General features: G+C 39.3%; 1 protein-coding gene across 2 annotated transcripts in view; it reads right to left on the reverse strand.

Annotated features, from left to right (window-relative positions):
• Positions 1 to 2220: 2220 nt before the first annotated feature.
• cmip (c-Maf inducing protein) overlaps positions 2221 to 21032 on the reverse strand; it is a 222347-nt gene continuing 203535 nt past the window's right edge. For both annotated transcript variants that reach the window (XM_072595955.1, XM_072595956.1), the window contains exons 16-21: positions 20446 to 20586; positions 18652 to 18699; positions 10717 to 10863; positions 7615 to 7720; positions 5686 to 5756; positions 2221 to 3777 (exon numbers count right to left, since the gene is read on the reverse strand). In XM_072595955.1, coding sequence (XP_072452056.1) covers positions 3724 to 3777; positions 5686 to 5756; positions 7615 to 7720; positions 10717 to 10863; positions 18652 to 18699; positions 20446 to 20586 — 567 coding nt within the window. In that variant the 3' untranslated portion in view covers positions 2221 to 3723. The remainder of the gene's footprint in view (positions 3778 to 5685; positions 5757 to 7614; positions 7721 to 10716; positions 10864 to 18651; positions 18700 to 20445; positions 20587 to 21032) is intronic.

The following is a 21032-nucleotide window of genomic DNA, read 5'->3' on the forward strand; positions in this document are numbered from 1 at the left end:
TGTCTTGACAACACAGTTGTTAGCAGTAGCCATAGCAACAAGCTGTGCTAAAATGCCAAGAACATCAGGTGAAATGTCTCTGGGGGATCATTGCAATTGGGCACCAGCAAATGGGCACTGCTTTATCATCAAATCCGAAATTCTTATTGATTGCAGAGGAAAATAAATGATGTGTAACATAGGCTGCTAAATCATTGTAGTCTGGCCGTTGCCTCGGATCATTTTCACCCCTACTCTGAACATGGTCACATCAACATTGATTGCTCTCGGCTTTACCACGTTATCTGTGAACACCATTAAATTATTTAACACAATTTTGTTTAAATATTTTGGAAAAAAAATCAATAAATCAAAAGAAAATGAAAACGTTTGGTTCTATAGAAAATAGCTTTTGTATTAATTCTAGTCAGTTAATATTGTTAGACATCTCATGATAAAGTAGACCAACAGACCATAACAGCACATCTGCTTGCTTTCAGATCTGATCCCTGGTAAGTTTAATTAAATATCAAAATGAAAAGACAAAGTGAAATGGTGTTATTATTTAACCTATTAGGAAAAGAAAATATTTCTGTAGCAAGTCAAATCCAAATATTTCAATTCAAAATCCTTTTAGATTTATCATTTTGAGTAAAAAGTCACATTAACTTTAAACGTGAAATTTATTTCTCCCTCCACATATGCTGCTGAGAATTTCCAATATGTCACACTCTTAGTTTCTCACCAGTTGATAAATGGTGGCATTTTGTTTTGTTTCAAAGTTCAGAAGTGCATGCCTTTGCTGCAGTTATTAATCATTATTTTGGAATCCAATAGCAGCTTACATACATTTGTCCTGTAATAGCTGTCTATTAAGTGACACAACCAGTGGAAAAGCAACAGGGTCATTTATGGTTTGAATGGCTCAACATTGAACTAACTTACCACCAACAACCTTTGGCAAGGCGGCATACACAGATCAAACTGATGAGGCCCCATGCAAACCTAGTTGCACTGCACTATGCAATTGCCAAGCACATCTCATTTACCAAAAGCTAATCCTGGAGATTTCACTTCTTTTGAGTTCCATTTTCAAAATAAGATGTTTAAACCCACAAGAAAATGATTATAAGAGATTCTGGAATGTGGATGTAAGTAATAAAATATTCATCCATCTCTAATCACCATTTCAATGCTGGGACATAATCATGAGGTATTGCACCAATCTGTTGTTAGTAACATAGTTATTGTGTAAATTATGACATTACCTAAAATGCTGTTCCTTGCAACTATTTTTTTGAAAGTAAACACAAAGACCTCACCCGCCTTGTGTTGTGGTTAATTTCTGTCAATTCAAACTTGTGTTTTAGAGTCAAACAGAAACAGACCCTCTGGTTTGACTTATCCATGCCAAGTTTCCCAAACTAAATTAGTCCCATTTGCCTGCATTTGGCCCACATCTCTCTAAACCTTTCCTATTGATGTACTTGTTCAAATGTCTTTTAAATATTGTAGCTCTACCTGATCTACCACATCCTCTGGCAGTTCATTCCACATTTGAACCTGTGGTGAAAAAGTTCCCCTTTAGGTCTTTTTAAATCTTTCTCACCTTAAAATTATGTCCTTTAGTTTTAAACTCGTTAAAATTGGGAAAGGACTTTTGCTGTTCATTTTATGTCTGGCGGTCATGATTATTTATAATTCTCTGCAGCCATTTCCATAAAACTGAAGAGACTTTTCACACACTACTTAAATTTGAAATTCCAAGCAGGCTCATGTCCAAAGACATCCATTAAAATAAATATTTGAAATGAATTCAATAGGGTAAAAACTGAGACTTTACGTCATTGCTAACCTATGTTGATTTTTGTATTGATGGAGTAGTGGATAACAATGCAAAATTTTTGGATGAGATGTTAAACCAAGTTTCAGTCTGCTGACTTGGATGGGCTTAAAAATTCCACTATACTACCCATTGGAGAGATGTTCTCTGGTATTGTTAGCCGACACTTACCTGTCAATCAATGCCACAAAACAAAATTTTTATTCATCTAGGTCATTGCTGTTCATGAAAACTTGCTATGATCTTATTGGCTCTATGCTTACCTCAAACAAAAATTAATGATGGAACAATGAAGACATGCAGCGGTAAATACTGTATATGGGAAGTCTATTGTCTTCATTTACCATTCACCTGGCCTGGATTCATGAGTACAGATTAAACGAAACCAACTACACAAGTGAAAGATATTCACTTACTGTTTATTTGCCTGAAATTATTTCACATCTCTTTGTACAACAGCTACAGAACAGTAGTAAACCATCTGATAAAAGCAACAGTGCTGATGATAAACAACGGCTGCAATTTTTTTCAATTTTATTTTCCACGTCTGCATCATCATGCAGTTTGAGACTCGATGCAGAACTCTGGCACACTAATCTGATTAAGACTTAACCAGTTCAAAACAAAAGGGAAAGTGAAAAAAAAACTACAAGGTATAAAACAAAGAAGGCTGGCCTCCATTCCTGGATAAGTTGCATACAAAACAAAATGAAAAGTACATGTTACAATTTTTTTTTGTTTTTTTTCTGAGATGCTGTAAATTTTGCAATGCAGCAACCATGCTAAAAATGACAAAGATAACTTTGCTCTATACAACAAAGGCTCATATGAAATAAAGGCAACAGAACAGAAAATAATCAAGGTGTTCCATTACCTTATGGAACACTCATAGTGGTTGCTATCACAAAGTAAGTCAAGCTACAGGGTTTAACAAGAGGATTGCTACTAGGACCATGCAAATCACACATGCATGTTGGAACTATGCACAACTTCGGTAAAGAGGGAGGAAAGCAAATTTAAATTAGGCAAAACATTTAAGAAAAAAACAAAGATATAAAGTGATGTTTCTTTTAAAACGTTTGGACTCAGTTAACTTTGGTGGAACCTCACCACGACTTCAGAAAAAGATTGGCAATTTGGTCTTTGTAAATAAAAGTTCGCCTCTTAATTTCTTTCAAAGTTTCAGTCTCTTGGTCAGAGGTGAAGCAGAAAACCCAGCTGTTTTGTTGTTTTCTGTATCTTGTAAAAGTCGCAGTGATCCAACAGGATAGACAAAAGAAGTTCATAAAGGCAACATAAAATCACTTAAAGGAGAGCTTCCAGGCTACTAGACAGCTAAAATAACTAGTTTATACAGTACTATATGCAAAAACAGGTAAAAGAATTACAATCCATAAATAAGAATCAGGTCCCAGACCTGCTATGTGAACAATTTTTAAATATGTGTGTGATGTAAAACTTATGTACAAAAAACAAAATCACTTTGCATGTCACTGCAAGGATTTGGGATGGCAAAGGTAATGTATCCATCGAATAATTGATATCTTCAGCCAGAGAACTTCCAAATCAGTTTGACATTGGTCCGTTCAAGTAGATGAAGTGAACAAGAGAAAAAGATATCTTTTTACACACAGCATGAACACAAAGGCAATTAATGAGCAGGGAGTTTCCTTTTGTAGCTGGATTGTTGCTACACATTTTTTTTTCATCTTCAGAAATCAAAAAGCATTAAGAATGAAGCAGGGTCCATAATGAGCCCAGCAGTGTACAGGCCTCTGGTGAAAGAACCCGAGCTGGCGATCTCCGCAATCCCTGGCCCAAGGTAAAAATGCTGGAAAAAAGTTTCTTTTTCTGATTCTTCTACAAAAGAATGATTTATCACTGAACATCAAACAAGGAATTCACCAGGCTTCCGTGTAACGGACATCCACTTCTTTGAGGTTTGGCAGCTTTGCCTATTTGATTTTGAAATAAAAATACAGTTAGTGTTTGATTTCATGTTATGGAATACATCTCTCCAACTAGAAACAGGTTTCTGTACAATAATAGGGACTTGGTCATCACCAACTTGTGTTGCTATGGTATATTTCACAGAAAAACATGTCCCAAAGTGGCATGGATAACACAGCAGTAGATATTGGAATTGAAATACCAGATGAGAGGAACTGAAACTGAATGGACTAAACACAAATACTGCGACTGGAAAAACAGGTCAGAAGCCAGGAACCTTGCAGTGAGTAACTCACTTTCTGACTCCCCAAAGCCTGTCCACCATCTACAAAGCACAAGTCAGAAGTGTGATGGAATAGCTAGATGGCGCAGCTCCAACAACACCCAAGAAGCTTGATACCATCCAGGACAAAGCAGTCCATTTACTTGGCACTACCTGCACAGACATTCACCCCTTCCACTACTGATGCTCAGGAGCAGCAGCCAAGATGCACTGAAGAAATTCACCAAGGCCTTTTGGAACAGCAACTTACAATCCAATGATCAATACACCAATCTGACTTGGAAATATATTGTTGTTCCTTCAGTGATGCTGGGTCAAAATCCTGGTATTCCCTCCTTAATGATATTGTCAATCTATCTACTTTAAATGGACTGCAGGAAATCAAGAAGGCAGATCACCACCACCTCCTTAAAGGCAACTAAAGATAGTCAAAAAAAAAACTGGCAATTTTTTAAAAAATTGTTGTTTTTACACATCTTAATGCAAACATTCTGTTTGGTACTCTGGCCTGGTGTTATGGAACACAGGGACAGGAGGTGGCCATTCAGCCATTTGAACCATTCATGATTGATCTGTATCTAAACACAGTCTACTACCTTGATTCATTAAGTCTCAACACTCTTGCCTAACAAAAATCCATCAGTTTCAGTTGAGATTTAGGAGTGTGTCCAAACAGGAGTTCAATGCGATAAGGTGAAAGACAATATCATCCATTTCTTTAAAAAAACATAATCTATAATTTGGAGACCACATGACTCAATTGAATAACTTGGCCATTCAAGATCATATACTCCATCCTGATCACTGTGATGAGGTTTGTGATACTTTAAATGACTTAGAGTCACAGCACAGAAACAGGTCCTTTTGTTCAACTCGTCTATTCCAACCAGACATCCTAAACTGATCTAGTCCCATTTGCCAGCATTTGGTCCGCATCCCTCTAACCCTTCCTATTCATGTACCCAACTAGATGCCTTTTAAATGTTACAACTATAGACTCCTCCACCAATTCCTCTGGCAGCTCATTCCATATACACATTACGCTCTGTGTGAAAACGTTGCCCCTTAGGTGCCTTTTAAATCTTTCCCTTATCACCTTAAACCTATGCCCTCTTCCCCAGGAAAATGACCTTGACTATTCACTCTATTCATCCCTATCATGACTTTATAAACTTCCATAAGGTCACCCCTCAGCCTCTGGCGCTCTGGGAAAATTAGCCCCAGTCTCTTCAGTATCTAAACTCTCCAATCCTGGCAACATTCTCATAAATCTTTTCTGAACTCTTTTAAGTTTAACAACATCTTTCCTAAAGCAGGCCAACCAGAATTGAACACAGTATTCTAAAAGTGGCCTACCACAGAATAAATTAAAGAGTCTGAATGTGCAAAGGTAAGCCTAATTAGCAGCATGATTCTTTGACATGGCCTTTAACAGCAAATTATGGCCCATTGATTTCACATTTCCCATCTTTGGACAATAAACTCAATTCCCTCCCTGACACTCATTGAGAATTATCTACCAGTGCGGGGAAAGGTGCCAATTCTAATCCTATATATTCTGTTTCCCAGTTGCTAAGTTCGTAATAATCATAAAACAAATTGAAGGTGCTGCTTTGAACAGGACATTTACCTTCAGATCTTCATATGTATCAGCTGACAGTTTGGTGCTGTTCATATTCAAGCTGCACAGACTTCTCATGGCTAAAAGATAAAATGTACATATTTTCATCAGAATTCTCAACAACAAATCACAAATTTTAAGCTGCAGGCCCGTAGATTGAATTATTGACGTCAATGTGTTTTCAAGAAGCTTTCCGATTGTGAAACCTCTTCCCAAACAAACAATGCTAGAGTTTTTGAAGCCTTTTCCACCGTCACCAATTAGTTTAGTTTTACACCAAGGATCGTCTTTCCTCTTTCTCTCAGGCATTATTACATCAGAGCAAAGGAGCTCCTATTTGCTATGTCTTCACCAAGTTACACCTCCACAGAGGAACAAGATTGGTCTCTGACCCTTAGTCAAAGCTACTTTGAAAATAGACTCCGAGGAGTCTGAGAGAGTACCTATAAGTAAGTCAATCTCGTGTGGGGAATGCATGGATGGGGTGGGTTGGGGAAGGCAATGCCAGCTCAGAATGGCTTCTCCACATGTCTTCCACCAGGGACTCTCCCACGGGCAAATGAGGTGGCTCTGGCTGCTCCATGGAAGTGAGGAACTACTGGACATAGGAGCTGAAAATGTGTTGCTGGAAAAGCACAGCAGATCAGGCAGCATCCAAGGAGCAGGAGAATCAACGTTTTGGGCATGAGCCCTTCTTCAGGAATCTCCAACTACTGGAGATAGTTAAGGTTTTGATCAGGGGAGGTTTAAGGGGAAAGGTGTGTGGGGGGAGGGGTGCTGCCAAAATGATCCATCAGCAGGGTTTTCTGTCTGTTCCTAAGCACCTAATGGCTTTGTCATGTTGAATAGAAAGACATGCCTTCGGGACTCTGTATACACGGAGCTTTCCAAAACTGCCTGGTCGCTGGCTGGACTATCGGCATCTCGCCTGAGGATACTAAATAGGTGACTGCCTCCAGGAAAACTGTGTCAGAGGGACACAGCGACAGCAAATATAGGCTCAAGATCCAGCATTTGACCCTGAATCTGACCTTCTCAAGTATGCAGAGGCCATAGTAAAATCCGCCTGCATGCTTCGGTGATTGAGAGATCAGGCAGTAAAAACCCAGCTTTCCAATAGTGTGGTGCTGGATATGATCCAAAGCAGTGTGAATGAAGAAAGCCGAAAACCAACTATGACATATTGTCTACAATTATCAACAGAGAGAAAGTCCTTGCTCCTCTCAAACCTTTTTCTTTGGGAGTAAAACATAAATAGGTTTGCCTGTGCAAAATGGATGAAAATAGGGTTAACTTGTCAAAATGAAAGAACAGGGATTGTTAGACAAAAGGACTGAAATCAATTTTGTTCAGCTTTTAGCATCCTGGTGTTTGATGCAACGATAATGGTATTGTCAATGGATCATGGCATCAATTGCTAACAACTTATAAGTGAGACAGATATGACATAAGGAAAATCCCAGTGATGGGAGAACTTTTAAGAGTTACAGATTGAAAGTCAACCTGGTTCTCCCAATCATGCTACTCTTGTTTCATATGGTAAATATTTAATAAGCACAATGTAATCAAGGAGTCTGCAGCTACAACGCAAAGTGATATTGTGATGTTCTGCAATGGTTTTGTTATAGGTAATCAGACCCCACAGTATTGAACTGTCTGTTCAACTAGACTGTTGGGATGTTTTCTGCACCACTTGCAAGTAATCACTGCTCAATTTCTTAATAAACATAATTTGCTAATTCTTTTCTACTAGTGCAAGATTAACTAGTGTTCCCAGTGTCATGGAAAGATGCAACCACACTTTTTGTACTTTTGGATGTTCATGTTGCCTGGGTGCATGAGCTTTTGCTTTTGGTTCAGTTTGAAACCTGTCAATGGAGCGGTTTAACAAACATTGGTTTTCCAATCCCATAGGATTGAGAACTGTCTTCCACTTACAGCTAAGTGCCAGGAGGCCTGCATCTGTGACTGGTGTCTCACAAAGGTTCAGAACTTGCAGCGACGTGAGGTGTTCTGAAAGAACCCGCAACCCTGCATCACCAAACTGTAAAGAAGACACAAATTCAGTTTTTAAAACCAGATTGTAACAGCCTGACCACAACAAATATCACAAGAAACTGCTGATTCACTTAACTTCTTCAGAATTTCCATTAACATAGATTTCTTCCTCTTCACAGTTACTTGAGTCTACAGCCATTTTGAAACTTACTTTGTTGCAGTGATATTAAATTTTTTCTCCAACACACTTTAAAAATGGGTCTGAGTTGTGACATGTCTCTGCCAGGCAGAACATATTATGTGTGTGAAATACAATATGTCTAACAATTTATATCGTATAACTTTTTCCCCATAAAAATATTTGTCTCCAACTGATTGAGAGGCAGATTGTTGTGTTTTCACAGTGAGTAAGAGAATGTGGCTTGCTATAGATCTTGCATTTTGGATGTTTCATCTTAATAACGCATGGGTTTAGTATTCCTTGGAGTCCTGGTTAGTGATTGGTGTGCTTATGTTCAATTTAAAAACTTAGTGGCAGCTGGCAGCTGAACACTGTCTAGTACTGGACAATTTAATTGTGTTGGAGCTTTGGCGAGCACAATTTTAAAAATTATGGAGTGAGAATTGTCACAGGCTGTGAGCACATATTGCAAAACTGTTCATCGCTTTCCCATAATCTTCCACCCAGTGATTTTTAATGAACAGAAAACTACAGAACGCAAAGTTCTGCAATAAGCGTTCCCAGCATATACCAAAAGTGCAGATGCGCAGTATTTAATGTTAAATTAACAAAAGTTAATGCCCTTCTGCTTTAAAGTTAAACGCTTTGTTTGCCTGTCTGATCATTTCCACAGGCCGGAGCATGAAGGTCATCATTGGTATTTTTGAACAAGATTATTGCATTTTGTTTGGATCTTTTGTTCGTAAAAAATCTTTTAAGTGTTGGAAACCAGGGCTGTTTCTTTCACTTCACATTTTCATAGGATGCTTCGTTTACCTCTCCTCATCAACTGTTTATAGCATTTACTTCATCCTTATATACATGGTTGTATGGGATAAGGGTATCCATTACAAATTCATATTATGATGTAAGGCAGTGTAAACACAATTTCTTCATTCTTCACTCCAGTGGTAGATACTGAGACTTGTACATTGCAGCCCAAAGTATTGGAAGATCACCTAAATGAGTTTTTTTGCTTCAGTGTTCACTCGAGAGAGGGACTTTGTTGACAGTGAGAACACCATAGGCTTGAACAGATTGATATTAAGAAAGTGGATGGGCTGGAAATTCTGCGAAGCATCAAGATAGATAAGTCCCCAGGACCAGACCAGATATATCCAAGGTTACTCCAGGGAGCGAGGAATGAAATTGCTGTGCCTCTGGCAATGATCTTTGCATCCTCACTCTCCACGGGAGTAATATCAGATGATTGGAGGGAGGTGAATGTTGTTCCTCTGTTCAAGAAAGGCAATAGGGAGATCCCTGGGAATTACAGACCAGCCTGTGGTAAGCAAGCTACTGAAAAGGATTCTGAGAGATAGGATTTATGACTATTTGAAAAAATATAGTTTGATTAAAGATAGTCAGCATGGCTTTGTGAGGGGCAGGTCATACCTCACAAGCCTCATTGAGTTTGTTGAGAATATGACGAGACAAGTTGACAGAGTTGAGCAGTGGATATGGTGTATATGGATTTCAGCAAGGCATTTGATAAGGTTGCCCACAGTAGGCTCATTCAGAAAGTTAGAAGGTATGGGATACAGGGAAATTTGGTTATCTGGATACAAAATTGGCTGGTCAACAGAAGACAGTGAGTGGTAGTGGGTGGAAAATATTCTGCCTGGAGATCAATGATTAGTGGTGTCCTGTACTCTGGGGTGGAACAGGTTGACGAAACAAGTGGTAACATGGTCATGGGTATTATGAAAAAAGGCATATCAGTACAAACCCAGGAATTTATTCAAAATTGACATAAAACAGTAGTTCAGCCCCAGCTAGAACAGTAAATGCAATTTCAGACGCAGAGTGTGTTTCCTTCTCATCCAGCCACACAACTATCAGCTTAAATGACTCTGCTGGCTTTTTTGTCTAATGGAAGAGGGTAGAAGTGGGTATAACCGGGTTCGGAGGGGACTTTGGTTGTGATCTTATCAGGGCTTCCTGCCCACTCCCCATAACCTATTACAAATCAAATATCTGTCTCTCTCTTCTTAAATTCATTCATTGTCGCAGCATCAACTGCTGCCTCACAGCGCCGGGGACCTGGGGTCGATCCCATCCTCGGGGGACTGTTTGTGGGAATTTGCACATTCTCCCTGTGTCTGTGTGGGTTTCCTTTGGGTGCTCCGGTTTCCTCCCACAATCCAAAGATGTGCAGGTCAGGTAAATTGGCCATGCTAAATTGCCCATAGTATTAGGTGCATTTGTCAGAGGGAAATGGATCTGGGTGGTTTATTCTTCAGAGGGTCGGTGTGGGCTTGTTGGGCCAAAGGGCCTGTTTCCACACTGTAGGGAATCTAATATAATGCATAACCTTTCTAGCTGGGACAAAATTGTGAAGTAGCTGCCCCTCAACAGGGCATTCTGCGGCTGCCTCAAAGTCTGCCTATGCTGAACATCAAAAAGCAGAGATGGGTGGCATGGTGGCACAGTGGTTAGCACTGCTGCCTCACAGCGCCAGAGACCCGGGTTCAGTTCCCGCCTCAGGCAACTGACTGTGTGGAGTTTGCATATTCTCCCCGTGTCTGCATGGGTTTCCTCCAGGTGCTCCGGTTTCCTCCCACAGTCCAAAGATGTGCAGGTTAGGTGAATTGGCCATGCTAAATTGCCCGTAGTGTTAGGGGTAGGGGAATGGGTCTGGGTGGGTTGCGGGTCGGTGTGGACTTGTTGGGCCGAAGGGCCTGTTTCCACACTGTAAGTAATTAAAACTTGTTATATTACCGGGTGCATCCTATGGTGAGGAACAATTAATGAAACATTTGATTCTCTGTAACATGGCTATAACGGCAGATAAATAAATATGAGAAATACAAGCTCCTCACCTGGGTAGACCACAGGTTTAACTGTTTAAGAGATGGCAGTTTGATTAGTTGTTCTGCACAGGCACTCGTTACATTGGTGAAGGCCAGACTTAGATTTTCCAGATTTCCAAAAGATCCTGAGCTGAGAAGTCTGGCGAGGTCTGCATCCTGGAAATAACAAATTCGCAGAGAAGTATTGAAATGTATGGCCTTTGCAGTAAGTAATAGAAGTTAACCTTCGCATATATTTTGAGTCATGCCTAACTAGATTTTAAAAGTTACTCTCAGTGTAATTAATCTTGGTTTTTGCTTGGGTCTTGAGTTGAAATAAGTTACTCAGTGACTGGCTCCTGCAGATTTTCACAAAACACAGAGATAAGAGCCTTGTAAAGCAGGGCTAACCTGTGCAGCAGTTTATTCTGTGATTAAAGTCACAGACTAATGATTCTTAGTGATTGTTTTTAGCGCCTCTACTGGTATTCAGAACAAGGAATGGCACCAAATCATAGCTGGATGAATGGTTGTGAATGAGAAATAATGTTTCAAATTATTGTCCAAGTTCATCTTTTTCTAGAAGAACTTTCAAGCAAGATTTACACAAGGTGCTCTGGAAATGTGTATGAGAGAGAATGGAAGAGACTTGTACCTACTTACCATCTTTCACCACATCGGGACACCCCAATTACAGCCAATCAAAAATATATTTTCTTTTCAAGGGCAGTCACCTCTGAAAGTAAATGTAGCAGCCCATGTGGAAACGACAAGGTCCCACAAACAGCCACGAGACAAACATCCAGATTATTTGCTTTAGTGGTGTTGTTTAAGAGGTAACTATTGATCAGGACACGAGGAGAACTTCCTTACTGTTTTAGGAATAGTGCTACAGGGTATTTTGTGCCCACCTGCAACAGTAAGGGAACCTTGGCTTTGAGTATCACCTGAAAGATCTCTGATTCCTTCGGTACACACAATTTAGATTATGGCTCTAATCTTTGCACTGGGGCTCATTCCTAAAACCTGACATTAGAGATAAGAGCTCTACCAAAACTGACACCTTGGAATACCTCCTTTGAGGTACCTGTGCTTATAGTCAGACAGTGTTTGCAGAATCAATTCCAGCCTAACAGTGCCTGATTTATACTTAAATCAAACTCTCAGGTAGGAAGCAAGCTTTGCATTTTCTATCATCTGATTTTAATACCTGGACTGTAGTACTTTAAAAAGAAACAGGCGTAGCCCTGCAAAGGCAGCAGAAATTAGCTGACCACTGATTGAGGTGCATCCAGTACACCAATGTTGAACAAATGGAATCAACTGAACTAAAATAATTTATGTAAGGCAATGAAACCAGCTATTGGAGTTACGCTTTAAGTAACACGTATCTCCTGCTTTAATTTGTACTTGTCTGAGAAAGTGCACACATCAGACATGAAGGGGTTATTTATCTGCAACGATCCTGCTTGGAGAGACAATTGAGCTAGACTCAGAAATAGATCAATAAATGATATTTTGTTAGCTGCTTGGCAAAGCAGCAGATGGAAGGAAAGAAACTGGATAGGTAATAGCAGGGGCTGGAAAACTTTAGTCCTTCCTGTTTCTTTCTTATCATCTCAAAAGCCAGCATCAGTGATACAACAGAGCAGAGAAACATCCATGCACCAAGAATAAAAAGGGTCCCATAAATTTCATTACTGCTGAGGATACAAGACAGCTAAGGTCTCAGGTTCCACCAGAACAACTCAATAAATCCAAGCACTGCTTAAACTGCATATCCTTTTATCTTCCTATTGTACCAGCCATTCTTTCCCTTTTTAAACTTTATTTTAGTGTTTATGTGTGTGTTTGACACCATATTTTATTTTTGTTCAATGTTAATAGTTAATAGAATTCCTGTCATTCACTCAATTGGCTTGTCTTGCAATTGGCTCCTTAAATTCAATAAGTGCTAGTTTTGAATGAAGTGTGATAATAGCTATGTGGTAAAAAGAATTAAAAACTTTGGTTATGGCTGACCAAGGATGTTGAAAAGAGGGGAGCCAATTCAACATTGTTTAACTGGTCATTCCAATATTCATAATTTTGCAAATGTACACAACTACACTCTTTTCCGAGAAACATTAACAATCTTGTGAGCAAAATAAGTGTTCAAGTGCCCATTTCCTGCTAAATACTGGTCTAAAGAACACATAGGAACATACATTTTAAAAAATACAATATTTCTTCCTTTTACAAAATGAGTTGAACTTTTCATTAGTACTGTCCATAGCATTATCTGACTCAGGAAATGTAAGTGACTAGAAACTCTCCTGTGCCTTTATTAACTTTAAACTTGATCACATCAACATAATCCTTACTACTTTTCCAAGTTCATTCCATCCAAACTTAACATAATGCTATCCATGTCTGAACTCACATCAAGTCCTGTTTGCTCACCTATATTGTTTTCTGGTTAAACATTGTAATCTCCACTTTAAAATCCTACATTTTGTTTTCAAATCAACCATAAGTTGACCGCTCCCTATCTCGATAATATCTTTCAAGCGCTCAATGCTTTGGGATAGTTCATTCTCTCTTCCTGAGCATCCCTGATTTTAATTAATCCACAATTGGTGGTGTTATCTTCAGCAGTCAAGGCTCTAATACTTTGGAACTTTATACCTAAATCTCTCAGCCTCTCTTCCCTCCTTTAAAAGACTCCTGAATATCTGTCCTGCTACCTCTCTATTTGGGTTGGTGTGAACTTTTGTCCCAATGTTTCTATGAAGTGTCTCAGGGCATTTCTCTATGCCAAAGGTGTTTCAATAAATACAAGTTGCTGTTATTGAAATTCTCAAATTAAGGTAGAAAGTGCTGAAAACCTCATCAGGTGTGGTAGCAGAAAGTGACATAAAATTAATGTTTTGAGTCCAATATAATTATTCTTTGGAAACAAAGGTGGAAATTATGAAATTATTTGTAAGTTCATCCATTGCTTTGCCCCTCCCGATCTCAATCATCTCTTCTAACCCTAAAACCTTTTTGAAATGTTGGTGTACCTTAAAATTATGAAAAATCGAACATATTCTCTCCAGATATTGTAAAATTGAAATGACAGGTATTTTGAGACAATCTACAAACACTTATTATTTGATATCTCTTTTGAGAAATTAGTATGGAACAAGTTGAAAAATGATAGCTTCAATCTGGGGAATATTTGGCCCCATTGAAGTAAATGCAAACAACATCTCAGTGATCCAAACTGAACTCTATTGGACATGTAAATGTTCATCTGTTTAGCTGCAGCAAAATTTTAAAACTCCTTGCTAGATTTTGGGAGATGATAGGTATTAAATCCTCAAACTGTAGCTCAGCTTGGATTTTGCTTTAGACAAGAGCTCTAGATTGAATGTGCTAGAGCGCTAATAGAGGATCAAAGGATGATCCTACCACATAGTCTAAAGAAGGATTTATTGCCATCCGATGACATTGTATGCTGTTTCAGTGGTTGCTATCCACATCAACAGCTTCCAGAACTTGATCCAAAAGCATAAACTACAAATTAGTTTTACTCAGAATTCACCATATGCATGTTATTCTGACACAACTGCTCTGTGCATGCCCATAAACACATTTGCTAAGTTTTGACCCAACCAAACATAATCATTAAAAATTGTAGTAAGTAAATAAAAATTACAGGGATCATCCTTCTTTAGAGATCTCTCCTATTGAATTATTAACTTCTTTAAAAATGGTTCAGTGTGGCACTGAATATTTTAACCGAGAAGATCCTAAATTTAATGTGTGGATTAAGTTTGTGCTGACTTAAATCAGAGATGTGGAGGTGCCAATGTTGGACTTGGGTGGACAAACTTAAATATCACACAACATCAAGTTATAGTCCAACAGGTTTATTTGGAAGCACTAGCTTTCGGAGCACCGCTCCTTCATCAGGTAGTTGTGGAGCAGGATTCACAGCTCCCTAGCTACCTGATGAAGGAGCAGCACTCCGAAAGCTAGTGCTTCCAAATAAACCTGTTGGACTATAACCTGATGTTGTGTGATTTTTTAACTTAAATCAGAAATGCAGTGAAAGTAGGGATTCTGTGACTGGGTATTAAGTATGATCAAAGCGACCGCCACCCCCACCCACCCCCAACTGCTCTCTGACCTCTCAGCAGCTAATTTATACACAACCATTGCTGGGAGGGAATAAGTAGTCAGATGTTTGGCTTCTGATTGCTCCCCACTTTTAACAAGCAAACATCAAGTGAGCAAGACAGCCAGGCTCAGCTGCAATCATCACTGCAGCGAAACAATGTGTTAATAGCCACTGCTGACACTCACACACGAAAGTTGACCATTTGAGGTAAATTACTAAAATGAGTTATCCAACACATTTTCTACCTTCAGGAGAGGAGTAGGGACAAACACTTTCCTGATCTTTCATTCCTCAACCTCTTCAGTTTGCCTCACACTGTCAGCTGATAACTCAGCTGTTTTGTTTTTAAAACAACTTCCTGGAATGATAATGGTTGCAAGCACATTGGTTGTACAGTTCATTGTTATGTGCATGTGTTCAAATCTCCATGACTGAAATGCATTTGGTACATCAATCAAAGCCATTTTTGGCATTGAAAAAATGTGCAGACGTATGAAAAATGTACCATTTAGAGGGAGCCTATAATTCTCATATCTGTGGTGCAGATTACATTTAATGTCATTTTACGTATGTATTTTATTTCCCAATTTGCCCCTCTTTGCTTACCCAATTGATTGCTCTCATTTATTGTGTGACTAGTGGCACAAACACACAAATGATTTTTACATGGCAGTCATTGTAGGAACCAGTCATGCCTTGGGCATTTTTCGAATGAATGACCTTTAGAAGGTCAGGAGGATTTATATCTTCTAGCACATCTTTCCTCAATGTCAGCGTGATCTGTCTGACAGCATAGTGCTTTTTTGCTACTGTCAACTCTGCTGTGATAAAATAAAGTCAGCCATGGCTACAGCTTTTTAATGTATATTGCAGTCACTTCAAAATGTGAAAAACATGCAGCATCAAATCAAAAGGGAAACTGTTGTGGTTATCTCTTGTTTCTGAGTATCTACAAAGTACAGCTGATTCAAATTAAATCAAAAGTTAAGCAATCTTTTCAAGTATCCTATTGGGAACATTTCTATTTTTACTTATTTTAGCAGAAAAGCAAGCATTAGTAAAAATCATTCCTTGTGTGCAAATGTTTACTGTTGCTCTGTACTTCAAACTCTTTCAAAATTCAAATACTGTGGAAAAACAGGGGTAAATAAAACCAATTGTTGATTACATTCATTAACTCCAGGTTAGACCTGGGATTAGAGAGCATAATCAATTTGTATTTCCATAAAACCATCTTTTCCTTATTACTTTAAACAAAAAAGGATTTCTGCTGTTGTACACTTAAAAAATCTTTTTTTTCCTTCTCAAACCCTTTGCAGTTTTGAACTTGTTTCTGGAAATAGCCTCAGTTCAATTGAGTAACTTCCTCTCATCAGCTTAAAGATTTCCTACTACGTCATATCCATGAATTTAAATGTAACAACTCAAAGCCAGGAAGTGACTGAAGTATAGTCTGAATACATTTACAAAGTTTTATTTTCAGAGACATGATTTACCAAAACTAAGCCAGCAACCAGAGTTTTGGTTTGAACGTGGATAATGTTTCTACTTAGTTTTGAACCAGAGACTTTACTCATTTGAAAAGAATCAGTACAGTACCTCAGTTGTGCAACTCAATGTGCAACTTTCGGTGGCACGGTGGCACAGTGGTTAGCACTGCTGCCTCACAGCGCCAGAGACCCGGGTTCAATTCCCGCCTCAGGCGACTGATTGTGTGGAGTTTGCACGTTCTCCCAGTGTCTGCGTGGGTTTCCTCCGGGTGCTCCGGTTTCCTCCCACAGTCCAAAGATGTGCAGGTTAGGTGAATTGGCCATGCTAAATTGCCCGTAGTGTTAGGTAAGGGGTAGATGTAGGGGTATGGGTGGGTTGCGCTTCGGTGGGACGGTGTGGACTTGTTGGGCTGAAGGGCCTGTTTCCACACTGTAAGTAATCTAATCTAATCTAAGATAATGCCCACCACCTGAATATAATTAAAAACCGACGATGTGCAATTAACAGTAACAGGCCTTTAAGTTTGTATTGCACACCAGCATTCATAAAACACTCCCTTTAATCAATTTGCCTTCCACATTAGAGTTCTTTTGTATGTTTGGAATATGTTTTGCATCACTGGCTTAAAGTTCATGTTCCGAAAGGAATAATGAAATTAGGGCTGTTTAACTAAAAACTGAGAAGAGTATCAACAAAAGAAATTAGAAGCTGATGCAAGTTACTGAAATATACATCTCTATATAGAAATGTTATGGAAAAGTTTTTCTAAGGAACTAAAATTGCTATGTTAGGAATTAAGTTTGAAATATACAAGGCATACAAAATTACGTATCACCCAAAAGAGTTATAATGACCTATGCAAACATCTTTATATTTTAATACACCGTGATTGACTCATTTCTGCAGGAAGCCTTTGGCTTTTCTGAGAAGCTTGTATAACCTGCCTCAGAAATCTGTGACTGTCAGCCGATATGAAGTTAGCAACACTTGTGCCTGCAATTTCTAACACGTCACAGTCTGAGTCTGTGCAATGTTGAGTATGTCTCAGCATGCATCAGTCTGACTCAATGTGCAACTGTGCGAAAGGTCTCTCTCTCTCTCTCCTTAGGCCATCCCAATCATTGTACATCGGTTTTCCTGTCAGATTGGGAAATATCCTTGAGCACAAGGTTTCACTTTCTTCTGAGAGCAGTTCTTTCTCGCAGAAAGACAATTTCAAAACAGTTGGCTTTGTTCAAAAGACCGGCTGAGAGAGAAGAACAAAACAAAAAGATAGGCATTGGAGGAGGACTGCAGCAGTCATCTCAATGGAAATGAAATACGTCAGGGCCCTGATGAATCAACGTGCAGTTATGTTGCAATGCTGAGTCACAGAGACCAAGAAGGTCCTAGACTGATCTCTGAATGATGTTGAATTAGCCAACCTCAGTAAGCAAACAGGGTTCTACTGCATGCCTCATTGTCTCCAAACTGGTTAGGAACATGAGGCAGGGGGTTCCCAAACTATTGCAGAGTAGAATGAAATCATTGGATGTTAGAACAGCAAAACTGGCTGGTATTTATTTTTACATGAGCAATTCATGGTATTGCCAGTCTGCTCCACATATTTAAATTTCCTTTGAAAGAGTTTCTGTTTTCTGCTTAAGCAGCGTTTTCCGAGAACTTCACAAAGAAACGACTGTCTGCTGTATCTCCTCTTGGAGCACACTGACAGAATCGGATCATCCAACTCATTTAAGGAAAATCATGAGATAAAGTGAATAGCAAAAGGTCCTTTCCCTAGGGTTAGAAAGTTCAAAAGTAGAGGGCATTATTTTAAGGTGAAAAAGATTTAAAAGGGACCTGAAGTGGCAACTTTGTCACACACACATAATGGTTCATGAGCTGCCAGAAGAAGTGGTAGATGCAGGTACAGTTACAAAATTTAAAAGTTATTTGGATGGGTACATGAATAGGAAAGGTTTAGAGGGATATGGTCCAAAAGGAGGCAAACAAAATTAATTTAGTTTGCAAAACTTGGTTGGCATGGACGAGTTAAACCAAAGGGCCTGTTTCCATGCTGTATGACTCTATGATCTGTTTTATTCCCTGCCTAATTTTCCCTGTTGTCAGGGCTGATCCTGCTAATTTCCAACCGGGTAGGTTACGCCACAAAACTTCCAAGTGACTGGCTCCTCATGATTACAGAACTGAGAGCTCAAATTGAAGTCAACACAAACCTAGAAATGACTAAAGCAGAAAAGGGAAGGCTTACTCATGGTCGTATGAAGGCACTGGGGTAAAAAAATAGTTATTATTGGAAAACATCAGTTTAAATTACAACTTACTGTGGATTTGGATGGCAGTGTTAGGCGTGTGGGTCCACCCTTCCTTTGCTGAAATGAAGAAAAATAATTTCACATGAATAAAGAGATATTTCGTTCAGACATGACTGAAACACTTTGAACAGAGGTCACAAAGGCGGTGATGAGGGGCAAAAAACCCCCCAAAGAACTGCAGATGCTGGAAATCAGAAACAAAACACAAATTGGTGGAAAAACTCAACAAGTCTGGCAACATCTGTGGAGAGAAAGTGGAGTCAATGTTTTGGATCCAGTGATCCTTCTTTAGAACTAGCCAGCTCCATGAGGCTAAGAGCCTTTGGGTGGCGACCTCAAGTTGGGCAGGACTTTAGTGGGAAGGATCCTGGTCAGGGGAGAAGCTCATTAGTTAGCACCTACTTGATCTGAAGACCTCTTACTGGTGGGGGCAGGGAGTTAGTCACCCCTGAAGTCACTTGACTCAACATTTAGTGCACAGAGCACTAAAACCAAACTAAAACGTATTTTATACACTCCATTCTTTAGGGAGTGCCTCATTATTTGCTCAATATAACTTGAGCGACATGACTTGAGTGAATGAAAGTGTACTTAAAGCTGACTTTAATTCGGGTAATGTTAAGTAGTTGCTGAGGAGGTCTTGTGGAACAATGGATATGTTATCTGTTGTATGAAGTCTAACTAGCTTTAGTCTCCCAAGTCCTACTTCTGGAGTACAAACTGTTTTCCTTCAAACTCTATTTACAGCATAATAGGTACAAATATTCTCTAAGACTTTGGTAAAACTTCTGACTCCTTTCAGGCCTCAACACGATTGGGCCAAAGGCTTTGTTTCCACGTTGTATTACTCTATGATCACGTGACACTGACACCATTTATTATACATTATGATGTCTCATTACCCTATGTTGAGTATTCTCTCTTTCTCGGAGTCAGAACCTCGAGGTTTGGAGTTCCACACTAGGGCTTACTGGCCAAGGAAGATGTGATCATAATACCAGACAGGTTGAGCATCAATATGTAAGTTTATTCACATAGACCAATAGCAGGAGATCAGCCATGTGTTGTGCAGTTGGAACCTTTACCATCGTCATCCAAAACTTCAGACTACAAGATGCTTGTAAAAATGCATGTTGACACAACAACTCAGATTATCAATGACTATTTGGCAAAACAAAAGCCCTTATCTGTGACATTGGTCATATCAATAAAGAATGACATTTTAACACTGGAGATTCAACATCAGTTATTATTAATGTCAGAAATACAATTACACTTATTCTGCCCTGCCCCAAAACCTCTGAAGATTAAATCCAAAGTAACATTTCCATTTGCCTCATCAGTCAGATTTCTAGACCTTTCAGTCATCATTAAATATTGAATTATGGCTGGCAGAACTCCTCAGAAAGGTTATCGGAGGGAACTACATATTTCCAAAGGAGAGGGCAACAAGTTCAGAAAATTTTAAATAAAAACTGAAAGAACTGCGGACGCTGTAAACCAGGGGAAAAAAAATTGCTGGAAAAGCTCAGCAGGTCTGGCAGCATCTGTGGAGAGAAATCATAGAGTTCAGGTTTCAGGTTCTGAAGAGTCACTCGACCTTAAATGTTAAGTCTGATTTCTCTCCACAGGTTCTGCCAGACTTGCAGAGCTTTTCCAAGAAAATTTTAAAGACTTCCCAGCTTCAAGTATTACTAGTCAAATCATCGGCTAGATAACTCAGGTTGAGGTTTGATCACAAGGACATAAGAAACAAACAGAGAAAACTGAGTCATGGTGAAATAAACTTGAAATGAAACCTACCAGCTCCTTTAGCTCCCTTTGTCGATCACAGAGCTGTTCATACATTTTCTTTCCAACATCTGTGCTCTCCAACGTGGAGATAATTTGAAGTTGTGTGTCATTGTTGTCTATAATGTTGTACTCGAGCATCAAACACAGGATCTAGAGTTTACAGAAATTGAAGAGTTTTTTTTAAATTTAAATGTTACACCAAAAAGTGACACCCCTCCCCAAATCTATCCCCCACACCTCCCTACTCTCCAAAAGCAAATGTGTCAGTGGCTTCACAGTTCGTTTGCTCCTGCTCCTTTCCAAAAAAGCTAACCTTTCATTGTTTTGGGGCCTTTTTACAGCGGCACCTTTAAGGTTCCCTGCCAAGGCTGCTTAAGATCCAGCACAAACTGACAAATCTGCTGTAGTGAGAGTGAGGACTGCAGACGCTGGAGCTCTGAGTCGGAAATGTGGTGTTGGTAAAGCACAGCAGGTCAAGCAGTATCTGAGGAGCAGGAGAATCGACATTGCGGGCATATGAAGGGCTTATGCCCAAAATGTCGACTCTCCTGCTCTTCAGATGCTGCCTGACCTGCTGTGCTTTTCCAGCACTGCAA

This window comes from Chiloscyllium punctatum, chromosome 26, assembly GCF_047496795.1.
Source record: "Chiloscyllium punctatum isolate Juve2018m chromosome 26, sChiPun1.3, whole genome shotgun sequence".
Taxonomy (NCBI): Eukaryota; Metazoa; Chordata; class Chondrichthyes; order Orectolobiformes; family Hemiscylliidae; genus Chiloscyllium; species Chiloscyllium punctatum.